At 47.8% G+C, this 27,232-nt stretch overlaps 1 protein-coding gene across 4 annotated transcripts in view; it reads left to right on the forward strand.

Annotated features, from left to right (window-relative positions):
* Window positions 1-25,625, forward strand: part of SWI5 (SWI5 homologous recombination repair protein) — a 28,840-nt gene extending 3,215 nt beyond the window's left edge. Inside the window, exons 1-6 of one of the 4 annotated variants that reach the window (XR_012930755.1) lie at window positions 4,144-4,438; window positions 8,085-8,133; window positions 12,085-12,203; window positions 16,967-17,061; window positions 22,200-23,152; window positions 23,269-25,625. Coding sequence is in view for 2 of the 4 variants with exons in the window: in XM_032980730.2 (XP_032836621.1) it covers window positions 4,350-4,438; window positions 8,085-8,133; window positions 12,085-12,203; window positions 16,967-17,061; window positions 22,200-22,264 (417 nt within the window). In the remaining 2 variants the exon portion in view is untranslated. Of the gene's footprint in view, window positions 1-4,143; window positions 4,439-8,084; window positions 8,134-12,084; window positions 12,204-16,966; window positions 17,062-22,199 lie in introns of those variants that run through there. The other 3 variants (XR_012930756.1, XM_032980730.2, XM_076056032.1) reach the window with 3 other exon arrangements.
* Window positions 25,626-27,232: the final 1,607 nt, after the last annotated feature.

Consider the following 27,232-nt stretch of genomic DNA (forward strand, 5'->3'; position numbering starts at 1 on the left):
ATGATGCATTGTCTTTGAAACTGATTGGTCCACACCATAGACAACTTTCTTTAGAGCCTAGTCTCAAACAATACTATTATTATTATTGATAATGTATGATGCATTGTCTTTGAAACTGATTTGTTCACACCATAGACAGCTTTCTTTAGAGCCTAGTCTCAAACAATACTATTATTGTTATTATTGATAATAATGCATGATGCATTGTCTTTGAAACTGATTTGTTCACACCATAGACAGCTTTCTTTAGAGCCTAGTCTCAAACAATACTATTATTATTATTGATAATAATGTATGATGCATTGTCTTTGAAACTGATTTGTTCACACCATAGACAACTTTCTTTAGAGCCTAGTCTCAAACATTACTATTATTATTGATAATAATGTATGATGCATTGTCTTTGAAACTGATTTGTTCACACCATAGACAACTTTCTTTAGAGCCTAGTCTCAAACAATACTATTATTATTGATAATAATGTATGATGCATTGTCTTTGAAACTGATTGGTCCACACCATAGACAACTTTCTTTAGAGCTTCGTCTCAAACATTACTATTATTATTATTGATAAAAATTTATGATGCATTGTCTTTGAAACTGATTTGTTCACACCATAGACAACTTTCTTTAGAGCCTAGTCTCAAACAATACTATTATTATTGATAATAATGTATGATGCATTGTCTTTGAAACTGATTTGTTCACACCTTAGACAACTTTCATTAGAGCCTAGTCTCAAACAATACTATTATTATTATTATTGATAATAATGTATGATGCATTGTCTTTGAAACTGATTGGTCCACACCTTAGACAACTTTCTTTAGAGCCTAGTCTCAAACAATACTATTATTATTGATAATAATGTATGATGCACTGTCTTTGAAACTGATTTGTTCACACCAGAGACAGCTTTCTTTAGAGCTTAGTCTCAAACAATACTATTATTATTGATAATAATGTATGATGCATTGTCTTTGAAACTGATTTGTTCACACCAGAGACAGCTTTCTTTAGAGCCTAGTCTCAAACAATACTATTATTATTATTGATAATAATGTATGATGCATTGTCTTTGAAACTGATTGGTTCACACCATAGACAACGTTCTTAAGAGTTTCGTCTCAAACAATGCTATTATTATTATTATTGATAATAATGTATGATGCATTGTCTTTGAAACTGATTGGTCCACACCATAGACAACTTTCTTTAGAACCTAGTCTCAAACAATACTATTATTATTATTGATAATAATGTATGATGCATTGTCTTTGAAACTGATTTGTTCACACCATAGACAACTTTCTTTAGAGCTTCGTCTCAAACAATACTATTATTATTGATAAGAGTGTATGATGCATTGTCTTTGAAACTGATTGGTCCACACCATAGACAACTTTCTTTAGAACCTAGTCTCAAACAATACTATTATTATTATTGATATTAATGTATGATGCATTGTCTTTGAAACTGATTTGTTCACACCTTAGACAACTTTCTTAAGAGCTTCGTCTCAAACAATACTATTATTATTGATAATAATGTATGATGCATTGTCTTTGTAACTGATTGGTTCACACCATAGACAACTTTCTTAAGAGTTTCGTCTCAAACAATGCTATTATTATTATTGATAATAATGTATGATGCATTGTCTTTGAAACTGATTGGTCCACACCATAGACAACTTTCTTTAGAGCCTAGTCTCAAACAATACTATTATTATTGATAATAATGTATGATGCATTGTCTTTGAAACTTATTGGTCCACACCATAGACAGCTTTCTTTAGAGCCGAGTCTCAAAACGGTGTTAGGCCAGAGGACGCCAAAAGACGTACACAGCACAAAAGACAACGCCACTCAGAGTAATGAGAGCTTCGGTTTGAGCAGCTTCATCATGGGGATCTCCTTTGCCAGTAGCACATACTTGAGAAGATCTTCTTTGGTTCTTTCGGTAAAGTCACCACGTAGAATGAGAATAAAATAATAAAATAAAACAATAAAAATTCTCACGACGTTTCGGCCACAACGCGAGTGGCCTCCTTCAGGTGAAAGGAACAAACCTGTCGGGACGACAGAGCTTCAATAAAAAATAAAATGTTATTTGTGTTGTGGCCGAAATGTCGTGAGAATTTTATTGTTTTATTTTATTATTCTCATTCTACGTGGTGACTTTACCGAAAGAACCAAAGAAGATGAATCATTGCAGTCACGAAAGCTTTAAATCGAAAGATGAGAAGATGCGTTCCAGATTTTTTCTCTGTTTCGTTCGTGCTGTGCCCGTTGAGATTTACAACTGGCACGGGGCCATCGGTGAGGTCTGGATTGGTCTGTCATGAAGGAAAGGGCACTGATCAGGGGTTGACAGGTGTGTAGTGTATAGTGTAGTGTTTAGTAGTGTATAGTGTAGTGTATAGTAGTGTATAGTGTAGTATGTAGTGTAGTGTGTAGTGTATAGTGTAGTGTTTAGCAGTGTATAGTGTAGTGTATAGTGTAGTGTATAGTAGTGTATAGTGTAGTGTATAGTGTAGTGTTTAGTAGTGTATAGTGTAGTGTTTAGTAGTGTATAGTGTAGTGTACAGTGTAGTGTATAGTAGTGTATAGTGTAGTGTTTAGCAGTGTATAGTGTAGTGTATAGTGTAGTGTATAGTAGTGTATAGTGTAGTGTTTAGTAGTGTATAGTGTAGTGTACAGTGTAGTGTATAGTAGTGTATAGTGTAGTGTTTAGCAGTGTATAGTATAGTGTTGTGTAGTGTATAGTAGTGTATAGTGTAGTGTTTAGTAGTGTATAGTGTAGTGTTTAGTAGTATATAGTAGTGTATAGTGTAGTATAGTGTAGTGTATAGTAGTGTATAGTGTAGTGTTTAGTAGTGTATAGTGTAGTGTACAGTGCAGTGAATAGTAGTGTACAGTGCAGTGTATAGTGCAGTGTTTAGTGCAGTGTATAGTCGTGTATAATGTAGTGTATAGTAGTGTATAGTAGTGCATAGTGTAGTGTATATTGTAGTGTATAGTAGTGTATAGTGTAGTGTATAGTAGTGAAGTGTAGTATATAGTGCAGTGTTTAGTGTAGTGTATAGCAGTGTATAGTAGTGTATAGTGTAGTGTATAGTAGTGTATAGTGCAGTGTTTAGTGTAGTGTATAGTAGTGTATAGTGTAGTGTATAGTAGTGTAGTGTATTGTAGTGTATAGTGTAGTGTATAGTATAGTGTATAGTAGTGTATAGTAGTGTATTAGTAGTGTATAGTGTAGTGTATAGTGTAGCGTATAGTAATGTATTAGTAGTGTATAGTGTAGTGTATAGTAGTGTATTAGTAGTGTATAGTGTAGTGTATAGTAGTGTATAGTAGTGTATTAGTAGTGTATAGTGTAGTGTATAGTGTAGTGTATAGTAGTGTGTAGTGTAGTATATAGTAGTGTATTAGTAGTGTATAGTAGTGTATTAGTAGTGTATAGTGTAGTATATAGTAGTGTATAGTAGTGTATAGTCGTGTATAGTGTAGTGTATTAGTAGTGTATAGTAGTGTATTAGTAGTGTATAGTGTAGTGTATAGTGTAGTGTATAGTAGTGTATTAGTAGTGTATAGTGTAGTGTATAGTAGTGTATTAGTAGTGTATAGTGTAGTGTATAGTAGTGTATAGTAGTGTATTAGTAGTGTATAGTGTAGTGTATAGTGTAGTGTATAGTAGTGTATAGTGTAGTGTATAGTAGTGTGTAGTGTAGTATATAGTAGTGTATTAGTAGTGTATAGTAGTGTATTAGTAGTGTATAGTGTAGTATATAGTAGTGTATAGTAGTGTATAGTCGTGTATAGTGTAGTGTATTAGTAGTGTATAGTAGTGTATAGTAGTGTATAGTGTAGTGTATAGTGTAGTGTATAGTAGTGTATTAGTAGTGTATAGTGTAGTGTATAGTAGTGTATAGTAGTGTATTAGTAGTGTATAGTGTAGTGTATAGGATGAACGTTGAGATTTATAATGGGTACGGGGTGACCAATAGGATCTCTAGGGCACTGATAAGTGCTTGACTGCGATGCCATTGCCGCTTTTGCCACGCGTTTAAATCCGCAATATGCAAATGAACGCTTCCCCGCCCCCTGACGTCACGCATATAATTATCATACATTAACATCGCTAAACAAAAAAAACGCGGGAAAAAAACATCCCGTCAGCCTTCGCGCGCAACTTCCGCTTTACAAAAAAATTCGACATATCCCCCTCCACCCCCTCAGAATCGTGAGACGCGTAAAAAAAAAAAATTTGTAAAGTTCTTTTTAAAAATCAATTAAAAGTAAAACAACGTTCGCTCATCACCCGTCACAATACTTTAACTCATCGATGGAGGAGGAGAGCCAAGCTGTTGGCGGCGTGGACTCCGCTCAGCACGGATCCACGACTCCCGTGTGCAGACGCCGTCCGCTGAGGAGGCGCGCGCGCGCGCGCGCGGCACTTTACCTCACGGTTTAACATTAGACGGTTTTGTGCTTTGTCTTACGTGCAAGGGAGGCCTTGCATCGAGCAGTGTGGATCGATCACGGCTGGTGGTGGTGGTGATGATGGTGACTTGAGGAGGTGTCCATCTAGCAGTGGATCGATCACGGCTGGTGATTGATTGGGGAGGTGTCCATCTAGCAGTGGATCGATCATGGCTGGTGGTGATGGATTGGGGTGGTGTCCATCTAGCAGTGGATCGATCACGGCTGGTGGTGGTGGTGATGGATTGGGGAGGTGTCCATCCAGCAGTGGATCGATCACGGCTGCTGGTGGTGGTGATGGATTGGGGAGGTGTCCATCTAGCAGTGGATCGATCACGGCTGCTGGTGATGGATTGGGGAGGTGTCCATCTAGCAGTGGATCGATCACGACTGGTGATGGATTGGGGAGGTGTCCATCTAGCAGTGGATCGATCACGGCTGCTGGTGGTGGTGATAGATTGGGGGGGTGTCCATCTAGCAGTGGATCGAACACGGCTGGTGATGGATTGGGGAAGTGTCCATCTAGCAGTGGATCGATCACGGCTGGTGGTGGTGATGGATTGGGGGGGTGTCCATCTAGCAGTGGATCGATCACGGCTGCTGGTGGTGATGGATTGGGGGGGGTGTCCATCGAGCAGTGGATCGATCACGGCTGGTGATGATGGATTGGGGAGGTGTCCATCCAGCAGTGGATCGATCACGGCTGCTGGTGGTGGTGATGGATTGGGGAGGTGTCCATCTAGCAGTGGATCGATCACGGCTGGTGGTGGTGGATTGGGGAGGTGTCCATCTAGCAGTGGATCGATCACGGTTGCTGGTGATTGTTTGGGGAGGTGTCCATCTAGCAGTGGATCGATCACGGCTGCTGGTGGTGATGGATTGGGGAGGTGTCCATCTAGCAGTGGATCGATCACGGCTGGTGGTGGTGGATTGGGGAGGTGTCCATCTAGCAGTGGATCGATCACGGCTGGTGGTGGTGATGGATTGGGGAGGTGTCCATCTAGCAGTGGATCGATCACGACTGGTGGTGGTGATGGATTGGGGAGGTGTCCATCTAGCAGTGGATCGATCACGGCTGGTGATTGATTGGGGAGGTGTCCATCTAGCAGTGGATCGATCACGACTGCTGGTGGTGATAGATTGGGGGGGTGTCCATCTAGCAGTGGATCGATCACGGTTGCTGGTGATTGTTTGGGGAGGTGTCCATCTAGCAGTGGATCGATCACGGCTGCTGGTGGTGATAGATTGGGGGGGTGTCCATCTAGCAGTGGATCGATCACGACTGGTGATGGATTGGGGAGGTGTCCATCTAGCAGTGGATCGATCACGGCTGGTGGTGATGGATTGGGGAGGTGTTCATCCAGCAGTGGATCGATCACGGCTGGTGGTGGTGGATTGGGTGGTGTCTATCTAGCAGTGGATCGATCACGGCTGCTGGTGGTGGTGATGGATTGGGGAGGTGTCCATCTAGCAGTGGATCGATCACGGCTGGTGGTGATGGATTGGGGAGGTGCCCATCTAGCAGTGGATCGATCACGGCTGCTGGTGGTGATGGATTGGGGAGGTGTCCATCTAGCAGTGGATCGATCACGGCTGCTGGTGGTGGTGATGTATTTTCAAGAGAAGGGGAGCCTTGGCCTACTCTTCCACGCTTGGCCAACTGCGGCCGCGCCTCTTAACCACGGGCCACTTTTTTGTTTGAAGTTTTTTTTTTAAAGTCGGGAGTTCAGAAAACTTTTTACCGTCCCTCAAATCTCGCTAGATGGCAGCAGAACATCAGTCTCGAAACTATCAGCATCATCAGCCATGATCGATCCACAGCTGGATGGACACCTCCCCAATCCATCACCAGCCGTGATCGATCCACTGCTGGATGGTCACCTCCCCAAGTCATCAGCCGTGATCGATCCACAGCTGGATGGCCTCCACGTCATCAGCCATGATCGATCCACTGCTGGATGGCCTCCCCACGTCATCGTCATCAGCCATGATCGATCCACAGCTGGATGGCCTCCTCCCCAATCCATCACCAGCCGTGATCGATCCACAGCTGGATGGCCTCCCCCAAGTCATCAGCAGCAGCCATGATCGATCCACTGCTGGATGGCCTCACCCACATCGTCAGCAGCCATGATCGATCCACAGCTGGATGGCCTCCCCAAATCATCATCAGCCATGATCGATCCACAGCTGGATGGCCTCCCCCAAGTCATCATCAGCCATGATCGATCCACAGCTGGATGGCCTCCCCCAAGTCATCATCAGCCATGATCGATCCACAGCTAGATGGCCTCCCCCAAATCATCAGCCATGATCGATCCACTGCTGGATGGCCTCCCCCAAGTCATCATCAGCCATGATCGATCCACAGCTGGATGGCCTCCCCCAAGTCGTCATCATCAGCCAGGATCAGTCCACATGTTGCTGCCCTGCCATCTGCTGAGTCAGGATATGTGGCACGTCCTCAACCCCCACAGCAAATAATTTGGAACAGATGGAGATTAGTCCACACTCTCTGCCGTACGGCCCTCTGGCTGGGCAGTGCCAGGGAGGGTACGGCTCCTACTTAGCGCCCACCCACGGGTAGTAGAAGACGGAGTGAGATGGAACAGATGGAGATTAGTCCACACTCTCTGCCGTACGGCCCTCTGGCTGAGCCAGGGGGTACGGCTCTTCATCGACGCCCACCCACGGGTCGTAGAAGACGGGAGTGGGATGGAACAGATGGAGATTAGTCGATGCTTTTGCAATCCCTCCTGGCAGAACAGGATATGACTCCCTGATGTCCCACGGGAAGTGTGGGGCAGATGGAGATTAGTCGATGCTTTTGCAATCCCTCCTAGCAGGCTCAGGATATGACTCTCCGATGCCCACGAGAAGTGTGGAACAGATGGAGATTAGTCGATGCTTTTGCAATCCCTCCTGGCAGAACAGGATACGGTATTCCCCGATATCCCATTGGAAGTGTGGAACAGGTGGAGATTAGTCGATGCTTTTGCAATCCCTCCTGGCAGAACAGGATACGGTATTCCCCGATGTCCCATGGGAAGTGTGGAACAGGTGGAGATTAGTCGATGCTTTTGCAATCCCTCCTGGCAGAACAGGATACGGTATTCCCCGATGTCCCACGGGAAGTGTGGAACAGATGGAGATTAGTCGATGCTTTTGCAATCCCTCCTGGCAGAACAGGGTACGACTCCCTGATGTCTCACTGGAAGTGTGGAACAGGTGGAGATTAGTCGATGCTTTTGCAATCCCTTCTGGCAGAACAGAATACGACTCCCTGATGTCCCACGGAAGTGTGGAACAGATGGAGATTAGTTGATGCTTTTGCAATCCCTCCTGGCAGAACAGGATATGACTCCCTGATGTCCCACGGGAAGTGTGGAACAGATGGAGATTAGCCCGCACTTTTCCGTACCGCCTTCTGTCCTGGCAGAGCCAGGGATACGGCACCTCGGATAGAGGAGTGAAGTTTTCACCGCCCGTCTGTGTGTGATCCACCAACCCTAACGGGCATCCGCGTGCAGCTTAGCCACCGCCACTGTCCCGACAAGTACATGACGATGCTGAATCTGGTCCTGTTTTGTTTTCTCAGGACGCCTCAAGGTTTCTCCAAGTTGCTGGGAGCGAAATTCAAGTCTCCGGTTGAGTATTTTACTTAATTTTCACGCCACAAAGCACAACGTTTATACAATTATCACGAACAATTAACACGAACAATGAGAATTACTCTCTTGTATCGAGTTGTAAATGTGGAGCACCGGGCTTTGTCTCAAACTTCTTTATTTATATAAACGCCTTGCGGCCAGCAACTATGAGCGCTGTGCCCAGAGCGGTAGAGCACTGGGGAGCTGTGGTGGCGTTGGTTGAGCTGAGCGATGTTCGTGCTGCTGTGGTGGTGGTGGTTGTTGTGGTGGTGATGATGGCGGTTGTGGTGGTAATGGGTCTGGTGATTGACTCAATGCGAGGTTCGTGCTGTGGTTGCGGTGATGGTGGTAGTGGTTGCCGTGATGGAGGCGGTTGTGGTGATGGTGGTTGTGGTGACTGACTGAATGCGAGATTCGTGCTGCTGTGGTTGTGGCGATGGTGGTGGTTGTGGTGGTGGTGGTTGTGGTGGTGATGATGGCGGTTGTGGTGGTAATGGTTCTGGTGATTAACTCAATGCGAGGTTCGTGCTGTGGTTGCGGTGATGGTGGTAGTGGTTGCCGTGATGGTGGCGGTTGTGGTGATTGCGGTTGTGGTGATGGTGGTTGTGGTGACTGACTGAATGCGAGATTCGTGCTGCTGTGGTTGTGGCGATGGTGGTGGTTGTGGTGGTTGTGGTGGTGATGATGGCGGTTGTGGTGGTAATGGTTCTGGTGATTGACTCAATGCGAGGTTCGTGCTGTGGTTGCGGTGATGGTGGTAGTGGTTGCCGTGATGGTGGCGGTTGTGGTGACTGACTGAATGCGAGATTCGTGCTGCTGTGGTTGTAGCGATGGTGGTGGTTGGTTGTGGTGGTTGTAGTGGATGGAGGAAGCTCTTCCGCACTGGAGCGGTTTGAGGGGAGTGGAGAGGGGTGAGGTGGCCCCTGCGGTGGGGTGAGCGGGCAGGTGGGTGAGTTGGTGAGCAAGTGGGTGTGTGAATGGTGAGCGATTGAATTATTGAGCTTTATTTGAGGATGACTGAGTGATTGGTGAAGTGAGTGGGTGGGTGAGTGCTAGGGTAAGTGAGTGATCAAGTGGGTGAGTGAGTCAGTGGATGATCGAGCGATTGAATGAGTGAGTGAGTGGGTGAGTAGCGAGTGATTGAGTGGATGAGTGTGTGCTTGGGTGTGAGATAGGTGAGTGATTGAGTGGGTGAGTGATTGAGTGGGTGAATGATTGAGTGGGTGAGTGTGTGCGTGGGTGAGGTGAGTGAGTGAGCGAATGTTGTGACCTGGAGTGGGGAAGTTTTTAAACACAGTGTGGGTGAAACGAGAGGCTTGTCTGCTTGACTGAATCGTCCACCCCCATCAAAAGCTAAGCAGGCCTTTGAGCCTGGACAGCGCTTTGACGGGTGACCACAATGCACAAGCATGGTGCTATCGGCTTAGGGGGTGCCACGGTGGCTAGGAGATGTTAACTACCTCGCCTGGTATACAGAACCTCGTGGGTTCGATCCCAACCCTGACATGTGTGTCTTTGCATGTTCTACTCCCCGTGGTAGCGTGATTTTTTTCTCCGGAGGTCCTCCGGTTTTTGCCCTCCACATTTAGAATCGACGTCACACGTTTATAGTATTTTGCTGTTCCTATAAATGTCCACGTGATGATGATGAGCCACTTGCTTGAGCTGCTGTAATTTGTGACAGCCTGGTCGCTTCTGAAAAAGAACTATATCGGTCAGTGGGCCTTACCTGGAAAATAGAATTTCGTTTTTATTTGGATCTCTATTAGTATGGGTCTCTGTGGGTCTCTATGAGTATGGGTCTCTGTGGGTCTCTATAAATATGGGTCTCTGTGGGTCTCCATGAGTATGGGTCTCTGTGGGTCTCTGAGTGTGGGTCTCTATGAGTGTGGGTCTCTGTGGGTCTCTATGAGTATGGGTCTCTGTGGGTCTCTATGAGTATGGGTCTCTATATGTCTCTATGAGTATGGGTCTCTATATGTCTCTATGAGTATGGGTCTCTGTGGGTGTCTATGAATATGGGTCTCTGTGGATCTCTATGAATATGGGTCTCTGTGGGTCTCTGAGTATGGGTCTCTGTGGGTCTCGATGAGTATGGGTCTCTGTGGGTCTCGATGAGTATGGGTCTCTGGGTCTCTATGATTGTGGGTCTCTGGGTCTCTATGATTGTGGGTCTCTGGGTCTCTATGATTGTGGGTCTCTGGGTCTCTATGATTGTGGGTCTCTGGGTCTCTATGATTGTGGGTCTCTGAGTATGGGTCTCTGTGTGTCTCTGAGTATGGGTCTCTGTAGGTCTCTATGAGTATTGGTCTCTATGGGTCTCTGAGTATGGGTCTCTGTGGGTCTCTATGAGTGTGGGTCTCAATGGGTCTCTGTGAGTCTGTATAAACATGCCTTTATAGAATTTAGCTGCTATACATTTGCACGTGATGATGATAAGCCATTCTGCGGAGGGAACTGTTAATACCGCTGGTCGTTCATCAGGTGACCTCTTTTGCCAGTACCAAAATATGAGAATCGGTTTTCCCCTTTTTCCTGGCAACAAAACAGCTGTGTTAAGATGTTTAAACACCAAACTGAAACCTTTGACAAGGAATCATGTTACTGCATTAACCACAATCAATACGTACTCTGATAATCTATGTGGCATTGTCCTTGAAACGGATTGGTCCGCACCAGAGACGGCTTTCTTTCGAGCCTCGCCTCAAAACGGTGCTAGACCAGGGGACGCCAAAAGGCGAACAGCACAAAGGCAACGCCACTATCAGAGTAATGAGAGCTCATTACTCTGATAGTGCAACACAAACAAAACAACGGCAAGAGCATTGACGACGAGGAGGAGAGAGACCAAGCATGTCAACGAAGCGCATCTCAACGCCCGTTTTTGGTCGCCAGAAGAATAAACGCCTTAGAAAATGTAAAAAATAAATAAAAAGTTTTATTCACAACTCCGTTAAACTCGCGGTCGAGACGTACGCCAGTGATGCTCCCACATCAACGCTTACTTGAGTGGATTGGTTATTTTATAGATGAATCTTCAATGCACAACTTCTGTTTGCGTGGAGCGAGGGTACCCCGTAACTCGTTGACACGGAACAGGCGGTGCCTGATGAGGCACGCCGCGCCTGCTTGTTGGGCGACGCGATTCCACAGTTTTTTTTAAATTAATAAGCCTCTTCTTTGGTTCTTTCGGTAAAGTCACCACGTAGAATGAGAATAAAATAATAAAATAAAACGGTAAAATTCTCGCGACGTTTCGGCCACAACACAAATACAATTTTATTTTTTTTATTGAAGCTCTGTCGTCCCAACAGGTCTGTCCCTTTCACCTGAAGAAGGCCACTTGCGTTGTGGCTGAAACGTCGTGAGAATTTTATTGTTTTATTTTATTATTTTATTCTCATTCTACGTGGTGACTTTACCGAAAGAACCAAAGAAGATGAATCCTTGCAGTCACGAAAGCTTTAACTCGAAAATTAAAAATTAATAAGCCGTCGATACAAAATGTTAATTTACTTTAAAAGAGCCAATTAACGTCTTAATTGATGCCGATTTTGATACAGGCATCCACTGTCACCGGATCTGAGTAGTTGTGCAAAATTTGCAATTCATTGGACAAAGGTTGTAGGCAAACTTTTGATGACAAGATTTGACCACGACGCAGGAGTCGAATTTTCTTGCTGTGGTTTTCACACCTGATGATGATTGCTTGTGTTGCAGTCGAAACGTCGTGTGAGAATTTTATTGTTTTATATTTTTTTATTGTTTTATTGCTTCCCTATCTACGTGGTGGTGACTTCACCGAAAGAACCAAGAATATGAATCCCTGCAGTCACGAAAGCTTTAAAGCAAAATTTAGCAAAACCGTTGAATGGAAAAAATGGGAAAACCGATTCTCACCCGCCCGGTGGTCCTTCATGATTTTCTTCTCGTCCACAATCTCCGCAGGTCCCCAGAGTGAAGGCGGCGGCGTGGCAAGGGGACAAGGAGTCCCTCCGCCGCGAGATGGACAGCGTTCGGGACCGCACCGCGGCCGTGGACCTGGAGATCGGGCAGCTCACGGCACAGTGAGTGGCTGGCGGTTGTTGTGCTTGTGGTCGGGGTTGAAGTTGTTGGCGGTGGTCGTGGTGGTGTTAATGTTGTGAGTGGTGGTGGTGGTGGTGGTGGTGCAGGTGGTGGTGGTGTTAATGGTGGTGGTCGTGGTGGTGTTAATGTTGTGAGTGGTGGTGGTGCAGGTGGTGGTGGTGTTAATGTTGTTAGTGGTGGTGGTGGTGGTGTTAATGTTGTGAGTGGTGATGGTGCAGATGGTGGTGGTGTTAATGTTGTTAGTGGTGGTGGTGGTGTTAATGTTGTGAGTGGTGATGGTGGTGGTGCAGGTGGTGGTGGTGTTAATGTTGTTAGTGGTGGTCGTGGTGGTGTTAATGTTGTGAGTGGTGATGGTGGTGTTAATGTTGTTAGTGGTGGTGGTGGTGTTAATGTTGTGAGTGGTGATGGTGGTGGTGCAGGTGGTGGTGGTGTTAATGTTGTTAGTGGTGGTCGTGGTGGTGTTAATGTTGTGAGTGGTGATGGTGGTGGTGGTGGTGGTGTTAATGTTGTGAGTGGTAGTGGTGGTGCAGGTGGTGGTGGTGATGTTAATGTTGTGAATGGTGGTGGTGCAGGTGGTGGTGGTGTTAATGTTGTGAGTGGTGATGGTGGTGCAGGTGGTGGTGGTGGTGGTGTTAATGTTATGAGTGGTGATGGTGGTACAGGTGGTGGTGGTGGTGGTGTTAATGTTGTTAGTGGTGATTTGTGGTGGTGGGTTCGATCCCGACCCTGACAACGCCTGCTGCTGCTGTATATTTGGAGTCTGCGTCTCTCTCTCATCATCATCACGGTGGCTAGCAGATGTTGACTACCTCGCCTGGTCTACAGGAGGTCATGGGTTCGATCCCGACCCCTGACGATGCCTGCTGCTGCTGCTGCTGTATATTTGAAGTTTGCATCTCTCTCTCCCTGTAGTCACGAGGATTTATCTCCAAGGTCCTCCGGGTTTATCCCCTCTACATTTAGAATCCGTGTCACGCTTTGAATTTCCACGCGACGACGACGACGATGATATTCTTGGTTCTTTCGGTAAAGTCACGTAGAAAGAGGGAACAATAAAATAATAAAAATATAAAACAATAAAATTCTCACGACGTTTTGACTGCAACACAAGCAATCATCATCAAATTTTCTTGCTGTGGTTTTCACACCCGATGATGATTGCTTGTGTTGCAGTCAAAACGTCGTGAGAATTTTGTTTTGTATTTTTATTATTTTATTGTTTCCCTTCTACGTGACTTTACCGAAAGAACCAAGAATATGAATCCCTGCAGTCACGAAAGCTTTAGATGATGATGATGATAAGCCATTGGGTTGAGCTGCTGTCATTTGTCATGGCAAGGTCGCTTCTGACAAAAAGAGCTACACAGCAGATCAGTGAAGCCTTTTACCCCGGTTAAAATAAAAGTACAGAAGGTCCCCCTCAGGTGAACGACGTTAATTTGCTCCACTGAAACCATCGTCAATTGAAATTATAATTGAACAAGTATTTCCTGTCTTTCGCTTATCGATCATTTCCTGTCATTCGATTATCGCTAATTATCGAAAAAAGGTTCAATTAGTTATTTCGTGTTTTTAAAAAATGTCCTGCTTAATTTGCACACTCGCTGGTCTTTGTTCACATTCGTTGTAGGAGCCATGGGTTATTGATCTTAGTTAATCATCACTAGACCTCCTTTGCCAGTACCAAAATGTAATAATAGGGTTTTTCCCCTTTTTTCTGGCAAAGGGGAAAAACCCTATTATTACATTTTGGTACTGGCAAAGGAGGTCTGATGATGTAGATGCTCACCCCGAGCCCTCATTACTTTGATAGCGGCATTGTCTTTGAGCTGTGTGACGCCTTTTGGCGTCATCTGGTCGAGCACCAATTGGGTCGAGGCTCAAACGAAATCAGTTTCAAGGACAATGCCACATATATTATCATAGTATGTATTTTTTGTTTGTATTTTGACTGCAGGTATTGTGGTTAAAGCAGTAGACATGAATCCTCGTAAAAAGGTTTCAGTTTTGTTGCCAGAAAAAAGGGGAAAAACCCCTATTATTATTACATTTTGGTACTGGCAAAGGAGGTCTGATGATGTAGATGCTCACCCCGAGCCCTCATTACTTTGATAGGCGAAAAACCTTATTAGATCTTTGTTAACTTTAGAGGCCGGCCGAAACTGAATTTTCTGGTTTCGGCCCGAAAACGAAACCAAACCGAAAGTATTTTATTAATTTTTTTTTAACTTTCGTCCGAAAGAGGCCATTTGCCACCTTTCGGCGCCGAAACTGCAACCGAATTTCGGTCGGCCTTCTATGTAAATTTTAAAGCAAGAGCACAAAGCCAACGCGAGCTATTCAAGAGCTCAACGCAGCGTCAAACATTCAAAAGCTCGGGCCAGCTGGCCGAGGCCTGCCGAAGTCCACCGAGCAGCCTGCTCCGATTGGCGCGAAATTGGCGGGAACCGCGCAACATTGCAAAGCTGGTGATCGTTCATCGAAAGGTTTTTCACCGTCTGATACAGGGGTGGGGAACGCCCGGCCCGCGGGGCGGTATGAGGGCCCCGCGAAATCGTTTGGGTCTCTGGACCTGCCAAGGCAACCGCAGGCGGGACTCGAAATTCAACGAATCTAGGAGAGCAAAACCTGGAAAAGCGGTTCGCGAGTAGCGGCGACATCGTCAATAGCCGGCCAACATCACCACCACGCCTCGCCAAACAGAAGCAGTTGCATTCCTTTTCTCGATTTGAAGCTTTCGTGACTGCAAGGATCCACACTCTTCGGTTCTATTCGATAAAGTCACCACGTAGGTAAAAAAATAAAACAACGAAAATCACGACGTTTCGGGCCACAACACAAGCGGCCTTCATCAGGTGAAGGGACCAGCCTGTCTCGAAGACTGCGCTGGAGTGAAACACAGCCAAGCTCAGACCACGACCTTTAAGCTGTGTGAGAGGGATTAAGGTGCCTTGACAAAGGAATTAGCGTAAAAATGAGCATTTGATTGATAAGTCCGCCAATCAAATGCTAATGTTTTAGCTTAAAGGCCGTGGTCTGAGCTTGGCTGTGTTTTCACTCCAGCGCTGTCCTCGAGACAGCCTGGTCCCTTCACCTGATGAAGGCCGCTTGTGTTGTGGCCCGAAACGTCGTGATATTTGTTGTTTTATTTTTTTACCTACGTGACTTTACCCAATAGAACCAAAGAGTAAGAAGCATATTCTTAGTTTTTTCGGTAAAGTCACGTTGAAGAGAAACAACAAAATAACAAAATATATATAAAACAATAAAAAAATTCTCACGACGTTTCGACCATAACTCAAACGTTTGAGTTATGGTCGAAACGTCGTGAGAATTTTAAAAAACGACGTTTCGACCATAACTCAAACGTTTGAGTTATGGTCGAAACGTCGTGAGAATTTTTTATTGTTTTATATATATTTTGTTGTTTCTCTTCAATGTGACTTTACCGAAAAAACTAAGAATATGAATTACTGCAGTCACGAAAGCTTCAAATCAAAAAGAGTAAGAAGCAGTTACAGCCCATCGCATTAGGGGTGCGTTAATGAAATGTTTGACCAAATATAAAGGGGCTGATTTTTAAGTTGATCATTTTTGTATGGCCCGCGAATGATGTTATCAATATCCAAATGGCCCCTGGTCAAATAGATACAATTGTGGGTGCCCCTATAGGGAGGGGCGGATCGTTAATGGAAAATTCGGCGTTAATGGAAACAATGTGGGACCCCCCCCCCCCCTGTGAGAGGGGCGAATCGTAAATGGGAAAAATCAATCGTTAAGTCGAAAATTAATCGCCGGTAAGAAACAATGTGGACCCTGGTGGGAGAGCGAATCGTTAATCGAGATGTTGTTCATCGATGGCATCGTAAACCGAGGGATCGCTGTAGTTTGCGTCAGTTTCTAAGTAGGTGCGTTGTCCTTAAGTAGTTTTAGTTTTACAGTAATACATTGTTGTTTTTGACGTTGTTGATGTTTTGATTGAAGGCTTTCGTGACTGCAGGGATTCATATTCTTGGTTCTTTCGGTAAAGTCACCACCACGTAGATAGGGAAACAATAAAATAATTAAAAAAATATGAAACAATAAAATTCTCACGGCGTTTCGACTGCAACACAAGCGGCAATCATCATCAGGTGTGAAAAACCACAGCAATAATTTTAACGTTGAAAAAAACCGCCACTCTTTACAAACTTTCTCGCCGTGGTTTTCACACCTGATGATGATTGCTGCCTGTGTTGCAGTCGAAACGTCGTGAGAATTTTATTGTTTAATATTTTTATTATTTTATTATTTCGCTTCTACGTGGTGACTTTACCGAAAGCACCAAGAATAATAATTTTATTGTTTTACAAAATCTAATTGTTTTATATTTTTATTATTTTATTGTTTCCCTTCTACGTGGTGGTGACTTTACCGAAAGCACCAAGAATAATAATTTTATTGTTTTACAAAATCTAATTGTTTTATATTTTTATTGTTATTTTATTGTTTCCCTTCTATGTGGTGACTTTACCGAAAGCACCAAGAATAATAATTTTATTGTTTTACAAAATCTAATTGTTTAATATTTTTATTGTTATTTTATTGTTTCCCTTCTACGTGGTGACTTTACCGAAAGCACCAAGAATAATAATGTTATTGTTTTACAAAATCTAATTGTTTTATATTTTTATTGTTTCCCTTCTACGTGGTGACTTTACCGAAAGCACCAAGAATATGTTGTTGTTGTGTGCGGGGTGCACAGAGGCTGCAGCCCAGACGAGTTGGATGTCCACATCCGCAAGTTGCACGACTACAACGAGCTTAAGGACGCGGCGCAGAGCCTGCTGGGTCAGCTGGGTCAGTGCACTACCGCTCTGCACTACCGCTCTGCACTACCGCACTGCACTACCGCACTGCACTACCGCTCTGCACTACCGCTCTGCATCACCGCACTGCACTAACACACTGCACTAACACACTGCATTAACACTGCACTACCGCTCTGCACTACCGCACTGCACTAACGCACTGCACTAACACACTGTGAAACTAACGCACTGCACTAACACACGGTGAAACTGACACACTGCACTAACACTGCACTATCGCTCTGCACTACCGCTCTGCATCACCGCACTGCACTAACACACTGCACTAACACACGGTGAAACTAACACACTGCAGTAACACTGCACTACCATGCTGCATCACCGCACTGCACTAACACACGGTGAAACTAGCACACTGCACTAACACTGCACTACCGCTCTGCACTACCGCTCTGCACTACCGCACTGCACTACCGCTCTGCACTACCGCTCTGCACTACCGCTCTGCATCACCGCACTGCACTAACACACTGCACTAACACACTGCACTAACACTGCACTACCGCTCTGCACTACCGCACTGCACTAACGCACTGCACTAACACACTGTGAAACTAACGCACTGCACTAACACACGGTGAAACTGACACACTGCACTAACACTGCACTACCGCTCTGCACTACCGCTCTGCATCACCGCACTGCACTTACACACTGTGAAACTAACACACTGCACTAACACACGGTGAAACTAACACACTGCAGTAACACTGCACTACCATGCTGCACTACCATGCTGCATCACCGCACTGCACTAACACACGGTGAAACTAACACACTGCACTAACACTGCACTACCGCTCTGCATCACCGCACTGCACTAACACACTGTGAAACTAACACACTGCACTAACACTGCACTACCATGCTGCACTACCAGTGCTAGTAGCACGCGGTGCTACGACTGTACTGCACCACCGCACTGCACTGCCACACTGTGAAACTAACACACTCCACTAACACACTGTGAAACTAACACACTGTGAAACTAACACACTGCACTAACACACTGAAATAACACACTGCACCACCGCACTGCACTAACACACTGTGAAACTATTACACTGCACTAACACACTGCACCACCGCACTGCACTAACACACTGTGAAACTAACACACTGCACTAACACTGCACCACCACACTGCACTAACACACTGTGAAACTAACGCACTCCACTAACACACTGCACCACCGCACTGCAATAACACACTGTGAAACTAACACACTGCACTAACACACTGCACCACCGCACTGCACTGACACACTGTGAAACTAACACACTGCACTACCACACTGCAATAACACACTGTGAAACTAAAACACTGCATTAACACACTGCACCACCGCACTGCACTAACACACTGCACTACCACACTGCAATAACACACTGTGAAACTAACACACTGCGAAACTAACACACTGCACTAACACACTGCACTACCACACTGCAATAACACACTGTGAAACTAAAACACTGCATTAACACACTGCACCACCGCACTGCACTAACACACTGCACTACCACACTGCAATAACACACTGTGAAACTAACACACTGCGAAACTAACACACTGCACTAACACACTGCACTACCACACTGCAATAACACACTGTGAAACTAACACACTGCAAAACTAACACACTGCACTAACACACTGCACTACCACACTGCAATAACACACTGTGAAACTAACACACTGCGAAACTAACACACTGCACTAACACACTGCACTATCGCACTGCAATAACACACTGTGAAACTAACACACTGTGAAACTAACACACTGCAATAACACACTGTGAAACTAACACACTGCACCACCGCACTGCACTGACACACTGTGAAACTAACACACTGCACTACCACACTGCAATAACACACTGTGAGACTAACACACTGCACTAACACTGCACCACCGCACTGCACTAACACACTGTGAAACTAACACACTGCACTACCACACTGCACTACCACACTGCAATAACACACTGTGAAACTAACACACTGCACTAACACACTGCACTAACACACTGCAATAACACACTGTGAAACTAACACACTGCAATATCACACTGCAATAACACACTGTGAAACTAACACACTGCACCACCGCACTGCACGAACACACTGAAACTAACACACTGCACACCCGCACTGCGCTAACACTGTGAAACTAACACACTGCACTAACACACTGCACATCCGCAGTGCACTAACACACTGAAACTAACACACTGCACTAACACACTGCACATCCGCAGTGCACTAACACATTGAAACTAACACACTGCACTAACACTCTGCACTACTGCTCTGCACTACCATGCTGCACTAACACACTGCACTACTACACTGCAATAACACACTATGAAACTAACACACTGCACTAACACACTGCACAACCGCACTGCACTAACACTGTGAAACTAACACACTGCACTACCACACTGCACTACCACACTGCAATAACACACTGTGAAACTAACACACTGCACTACCACACTGCACTACCACACTGCAATAACACACTGCAAAACTAACACACTGCACATCCACACTGCAATAACACACTGTGAAACTAACACACTGCACTAACACACTGCACTAACACACTGCAATAACACACTGTGAAACTAACACACTGCACTAACACACTGCACAACCGCACTGAGCTAACACTGTGAAACTAACACACTGTACTACCACACTGTAAAAACGAACACACTGCACTAACACACTGTGAAACTAACACACTGCACAACCGCACTGCACTAACAGACTACACTAACACACTGCACTACCAGACTGCAGTAACACACTATGAAACTAACACTGCACTACCACACTGCAATAACACACTGCACTACTGCTCTGCACTACCATGCTGCACTGCCAGTGCTAGTAGCACGCGGTGCTACAACTGTACTGCACCACCACTACCACTACTACACAGTGCCACTGCCACAGTAGGAATGCCACACCACTGTACCACCACTACCGCACACCAAAGACGAATATTCCCTGTGTAGCCCTAACAGACTGTAGGGGCAAGTGCTGTTAGCGGCACCTATGAAGGCCGGAACGGTACACGAGGGGGTGGGTGGCCAGCACCACGCCCGGCCGCCTTTGTCTCCCCAGTGGCAATGTTTACTGCGCACAGACACCGCCATTCATTCACACATGTCCACCTCTCTCTCCCTTTGTCTCTCTCCTAATCCTGACCCTCCCGTTGGCTCCACCTACACCACCACCTACACCACCACCACCTACACCACCACCACGTACACCACCACCATCCACTACACCACCACCTTCACCGCCACCACCTACACCTACACCACCTACACCACCACCTACACCACCACCACCCACTACACCACCACCTACACCACCACCACCTACACCACCTACACCACCACCACGTACACCACCACCACCCACTATACCACCACCTACACCACCACCTACACCGCCACCACCACCACCTACACCACAACCACCACCTACACCACCACCACCTACAACACCACCACCACCCACACCATCACCACCACCACCCACACCACCACCACCTACACCGCCACGTACACCACCACCTACACCACCACTACCTACACCACCTACACCACCACCACCTACACCACCACCACGTACACCACCACCACCCACTACACCACCACCTACACCACCACCACCTACACCACCACCACCTACACCACCACCACCTACACCACCACCACCTACACCACCACCACCCACTATACCACCACCTACACCACCACCTACACCGCCACCACCACCATCTACACCACAACCACCACCTACACCACAACCACCACCTACACCACCACCACCTACAACACCACCACCCACACCATCACCACCACCACCCACACCACCACTACCTACACCACCACATACACCACCACCACCTACACCACCACCCACCGCCACGTACACCACCACCCACACCACCACCACCTACACGGCCACGTACTCCACCACCTACACCACCACCTACACCGCCACCTACACCGCCACCTACACCGCCACCTACACCACCACCTACACCACCACCCACCGCCACGTACACCACCACCCACACCACCACCACCTACACCACCACCACCTACACCACCACCTACACCACCACCACCTACACCACCACCTACACCGCCACGTACACCACCACGTACACCACCACCCACACCGCCACCTACACCACCACCTACACCACCACCCACCGCCACGTACACCACCACCCACACCACCACCACCTACACGGCCACGTACACCACCACCTACACCACCACCACCTACACCACTACCTACACCGCCACGTACACCACCACGTACACCACCACCACGTACACCACCATCACCTACACCACCACCCACACCACCACCCACACCACCACCTACACCACCACCACCACCTACACCACCACCTACACCACCTACACCACCATCACCTACACCACCACCCACACCACCACCTACACCACCACCTACACCACCACCTACACCACCACCACCACCTACACCACCACCTACACCACCTACACCACCACCACCTAAACCACCACCCACACCACCACCTACACCACCACCTACACCACCACCACCACCTACACCACCACCACCACCTACACCACCACCTACACCACCACCCACACCACCACCTACACCACCACCACTCACTATACCACCACCTACACCACCACCCACACCACCACCTACACCACCCACACCACCACCTACACCACCACCTACACCACCACCCACACCACCACCTACACCACCACCTACACCACCACCACCACCTACACCACCACCACCACCTACACCACCACCTACACCACCACCCACACCACCACCTACACCACCACCACCCACTATACCACCACCTACACCACCACCCACACCACCACCTACACCACCCACACCACCACCTACACCACCACCTACACCACCACCCACACCACCACCTACACCACCACCACCTACACCACCACCACCTACACCACCACCACCTACACCACCACCACCTACACCACCACCCACACCACCACCCACCGCCACGTGTGGTCGTGACCCGTGTAGCTGTCCTTCGTGGCATCACAACCCGCGACCTCTACAGTAACTACGGACTCGATGTGGAGGACTGACCGTCACCACTGACGTCACCACCACCGTCACCACCACCGTCACCACCGTCACCGCCGTCACCACCACCACCGTCACCACTGACGTCACCACCACCGTCACCACCACCGTCACCACTGCCACCACCGTCACCACCGTCACCACCACCGTCACCGCCGTCACCACCACCGTCACCGCCGTCACCACCACCATCACCACCGCCGTCACCACCGTCACCACCGTCACCACCACCGTCACCACCACCGTCACCACCACCACCATCACCACCGCCGTCACCACCACCGTCACCACCACTGTCACCACCACCGTCACCACCGTCACCACCATCACCACCACCGTCACCACCGTCGTCACCACCACCGTCACCACCACTGTCACCACTGTCACCACCACTGTCACCACCACCGTCACCACCACCGTCACCACCGCCGTCACCACCACCGTCACCACTGTCACCACCACTGTCACCACCACCATCACCACCGTCACCACCACCGTCACCACCACCATCACCACTGTCACCACCGTCACCGCCGTCACCACCGCCGTCACCACCACCGTCACCACCGTCACCACCACCGTCACCACCGTCACCACCACCGTCACCACCGTCACCACCACTGTCACCACCACCGTCACCACCGTCGCCGCCATCGTCCTCAGCAGCGGCCGTGCTCAATCCGCTGCTGGATGAGTGCCGCAGCCATGTTGGCGTTTTAGTTTCGGTCACAAAGTTGGCAGCGGCGGCGGAGGCGGAGGAGGAGGAGGAGGCGGGAGGCAAGTGCGGTGGTGACGCTTCAACCGAGCCTCACAGCGAGGAGTGGCCTGGGTTCGATCCCCTCTCTCTGTGTGGAGTTTGTGTGTTCTACTCCTGTTGTAGAGTGAGTGGAGTTTGTGTGTTCTAGCCCTGTTCTACAGTGAGTGAGTGAGTGGAGTTTGTGTGTTCTAGCCCTGTTCTACAGAGTGAGTGGAGTTTGTGTGTTCTACTCCTGTTCTACAGAGTGAGTGGAGTTTGTGTGTTCTACTCCTGTTGTAGAGTGAGTGAGTGGAGTTTGTGTGTTCTACTCCTGTTCTACAGAGTGAGTTAGTGGAGTTTGTGTGTTCTAGCCCTGTTGTAGAGTGAGTGAGTGGAGTTTGTGTGTTCTACTGCTGTTCTACAGAGTGAGTTAGTGGAGTTTGTGTGTTCTACTCCTGTTCTACAGAGTGAGTGAGTGGAGTTTGTGTGTTCTACTCCTGTTCTACAGAGTGAGTTAGTGGAGTTTGTGTGTTCTACTCCTGTTGTAGAGTGAGTGAGTGGAGTTTGTGTGTTCTACTCCTGTTCTACAGTGAGAGTCGAGTTTGTGTGTTCTACTCCTGTTCTACAGTGAGAGTTAGTGGAGTTTGTGTGTTCTACTCCTGTTGTAGAGTGAGTGAGTGGAGTTTGTGTGTTCTACTGCTGTTCTACAGAGTGAGTTAGTGGAGTTTGTGTGTTCTACTCCTGTTCTACAGAGTGAGTTAGTGGAGTTTGTGTGTTCTACTCCTGTTGTAGAGTGAGTGAGTGGAGTTTGTGTGTTCTACTGCTGTTCTACAGAGTGAGTTAGTGGAGTTTGTGTGTTCTACTCCTGTTCTACAGAGTGAGTTAGTGGAGTTTGTGTGTTCTACTCCTGTTCTACAGAGTGAGTGAGTGGAGTTTGTGTGTTCTACTCCTGTTCTACAGAGTGAGTTAGTGGAGTTTGTGTGTTCTACTCCTGTTGTAGAGTGAGTGAGTGGAGTTTGTGTGTTCTACTCCTGTTCTACAGTGAGAGTCGAGTTTGTGTGTTCTACTCCTGTTCTACAGTGAGAGTTAGTGGAGTTTGTGTGTTCTACTCCTGTTGTAGAGTGAGTGAGTGGAGTTTGTGTGTTCTACTCCTGTTCTACAGAGTGAGTTAGTGGAGTTTGTGTGTTCTACCCCTGTTCTATAAAGTGAGTGGAGTTTGTGTGTTCTACTCCTGTTCTACAGAGTGAGTGAGTGGGTGAGTGAGCAGGTGGGTGAGCACATGAAGGGGGTGAGTGGATGGGTGGGTAGGTGGGTGAGTGGGTAGGAGGTACAGGTGGTGTATTTGCCAGCTCATCGTAGTCAAGTCAACCCCATGGCACCTGCTGGGTCTGTCCCGTGACCTCCTGCACCTAGCCTGGCACAGCAGTCGACCCATGGCACCTGCTGGGTCTGTCCCGTGACCTCCTCCTGCACCTAGCCTGGCACAGCAGTCGACCCATGGCACCTGCTGGGTCTGTCCCGTGACCTCCTCCTGCACCTAGCCTGGCACAGCAGTCGACCCATGGCACCTGCTGGGTCTGTCCCGTGACCTCCTGCCACCAGAGAGCCTTCAGCACTTCACGTGAGAGCCTCAAGGTGCACTTGGCCTGGCACAGGCGTCGGGGTGATGTCCCCGCTGCTAAGTGGCTCATGGCGGCTATTGCTGATTGGGTGAGTGACAACTTCCGACTGGCATGGGTTGGTCACGCGGTGTGCGAAAGAAGTTTCACGCGTTCGTGGTATTGGTGAGTAAGTGGGTTGGGTGAGTTCAGTGACGATTATCTAAACCGGTTCTGGGCCTCCTCCCCTAGGTCGACTCAGCTTCAAATGAGTAGCTGGTGTAGCGGTGTGTAGCGTAGTGAACATCGCCACTGGGGAGACAAAGGCGGCCGGGCGTGGTGGTGGCCAACCACCCCCTCTGTGTGTGCCAAAGCGCCGGTAGCCTTCATAGGCGCTGCTGCTGCTGCTACTCGCTACTCACAGCACTTGCTACAACCAGTGTGCTGAGGCTATTACGGGGGTTATCTCTGGGTGAGTTAATGATTGGATGGGTGTGTGAGTGGGTGTGTGGGTGGGTGAGTGGGTGTGTGGGTGGGTGAGTGGGTGTGAGTGGGTGAGTGAGTGTGTGAGTGTGAGTATGAGTGAGTGAGTGGGTGAGTGTGGGTGAGTATGTGTATGAGTGAGTAGGTGAGTGTGTGTGAGTATGTGTATGAGTGAGTGGGTGAGTGTGTGTATGAGTGAGTGGGTGAGTGTGTGTATGAGTGAGTGGGTGAGTGGGTGAGTGGGTGAGTGAGTGGGTGAGTGAGTGCGTGGGTGAGTGTGTGAGTGAGTGTGTGTGAGTGAGTGGGTGAGTGAGTGGGTGTGTGTGAGTGAGTGGGTGAGTGTGTGAGTGAGTGTGTGTGAGTGAGTGGGTGAGTGAGTGGGTGTGTGTGAGTGAGTGGGTGAGTGAGTGGATGTGTGAGTGAGTGGGTGTGTGAGTGAGTGGGTGAGTGCGTGTGTGAGTATGTGTGTGAGTGAGTGGGTGAGTATGTGTATGAGTGAGTGTGTGAGTGGGTGGACTCGCTGACAATAAAAACCATGAAACTCTCCATGAGATGCATTTCAGTCGGCCCTGGCCGATGTGTGGACTAAAATCACGTGGAGTGTCGCGTTGACTTTTAAACTATTTTTTTTATAATTTCCCCAGGTAAGCCACTTAGCTACGTAGCTATTTTCCAGAAGCGAGCTGGGCTATCACAAGTGATAGCTGAACGAAGTGGCTTGTCATCATCATCACGTGGACATTTTATAGCAGCGGCCCTATACTCTCTGAGCGCGCGTTTCTAAATGTGGAACGAAGAACCGAAGGGCCCGGATCAAAATCCACGCGACCACAGAGAGAGAGAGACATAAGACAGGTTAACTCCACATCTACAGCAGCAGGCCTTGGGATCGAACCTACGACCTCCTGTACACCAGGCGAGGTAGTCAACATCTCACAGCCAACGTGATGATGAGAGAGACACAGACATCCTGTAGACCTGGCGAGGTAGTCAACATCTCATAGCCACTGTGATGATGAGAGAGACAACTCCACATCTACAGCAGCAGGCCTCACGATTGAACCCACAACCTCCTGTATACCGGGTAGGGTAGTTAACATCTCCTAGCCGCCGTGTTGATGATGATGAGAGACACGTAAACTCCACATCTACAGCAGCAGGCGTCGGGATTGAACCCACGACCTCCTGTATACCAGGTGAGGTAGTCAACATCTAGCCACTGTGACGATGAGAGAGACAACTCCACATCTACAGCAGCAGGTCTCAGGATTGAACCCACGACCTCATGTGTACCAGACGAGGTAGTCAACATTTTTTAGCCACTGTGATGATGAGAGAGACACAGACCTCCTGTACAGCAGGCGAGGTAGTCAACATCTAGCCACCGTGATGATGATGAGAGAGACACACAGACCTCCTGTACACCAGGCGAGGTAGTCAACATCTAGCCACCGTGATGATGAGAGAGACGCAGACTCCAAATCAACAGCAACAGGCCTCAGGATTGAACCCACGACCTCCTGTATACCAGGCGACGTAGTCAACATCTAGCCACCGTGATGATGAGAGAGACGAAAACTCCACATCTACAGCAGCAGGCCTCAGGATTGAACCCACGACCTCCTGTATACCAGGCGAGATAGTCAACATCTCCTAGCCACCGTGATGATGAGAGAGAGAGACGCAGACTCCAAATCTACAGCAGCAGCAGCAGGCGTCGTCAGGGTCGGGAACGAACCCACGACCTCCTGTATACCAAGTGAGGTAGTCAACATCTCCTAGCCACCGTGATGATGATGAGAGACACGTAAACTCCAAATCTACAGCAGCTGGCCTTGGGATTGAACCCACGACCTCCTGTATACCAGGTGAGGTAGTTAACATCTCGCCACCGTGATGATGAGAGAGACGAAAACTCCACATCTACAGCAGCAGGTATCGTTAGGGGTCGGGATCAAACCCACGATGATGATGGTGATGTAGGAAATGGTGATTATGGTGATGTAGGAGATGATGGTGATGATGGATATGGTGATGTAGGAGGTGATGATGGATATGGTGATGTAGGAGATGATGGTGATGTAGGAGGAGATGATGATGTAGCAGATGATTGTGATGTAGCAGATGATTGTGATGTAGGAGATGATAATGGT

The sequence above is a fragment of the Petromyzon marinus genome, chromosome 74, assembly GCF_048934315.1.
Source record: "Petromyzon marinus isolate PM22_M1 ecotype Great Lakes invasive population chromosome 74, UKy_Petmar_22M1.pri1.0, whole genome shotgun sequence".
Lineage (NCBI taxonomy): Eukaryota > Metazoa > Chordata > Hyperoartia > Petromyzontiformes > Petromyzontidae > Petromyzon > Petromyzon marinus.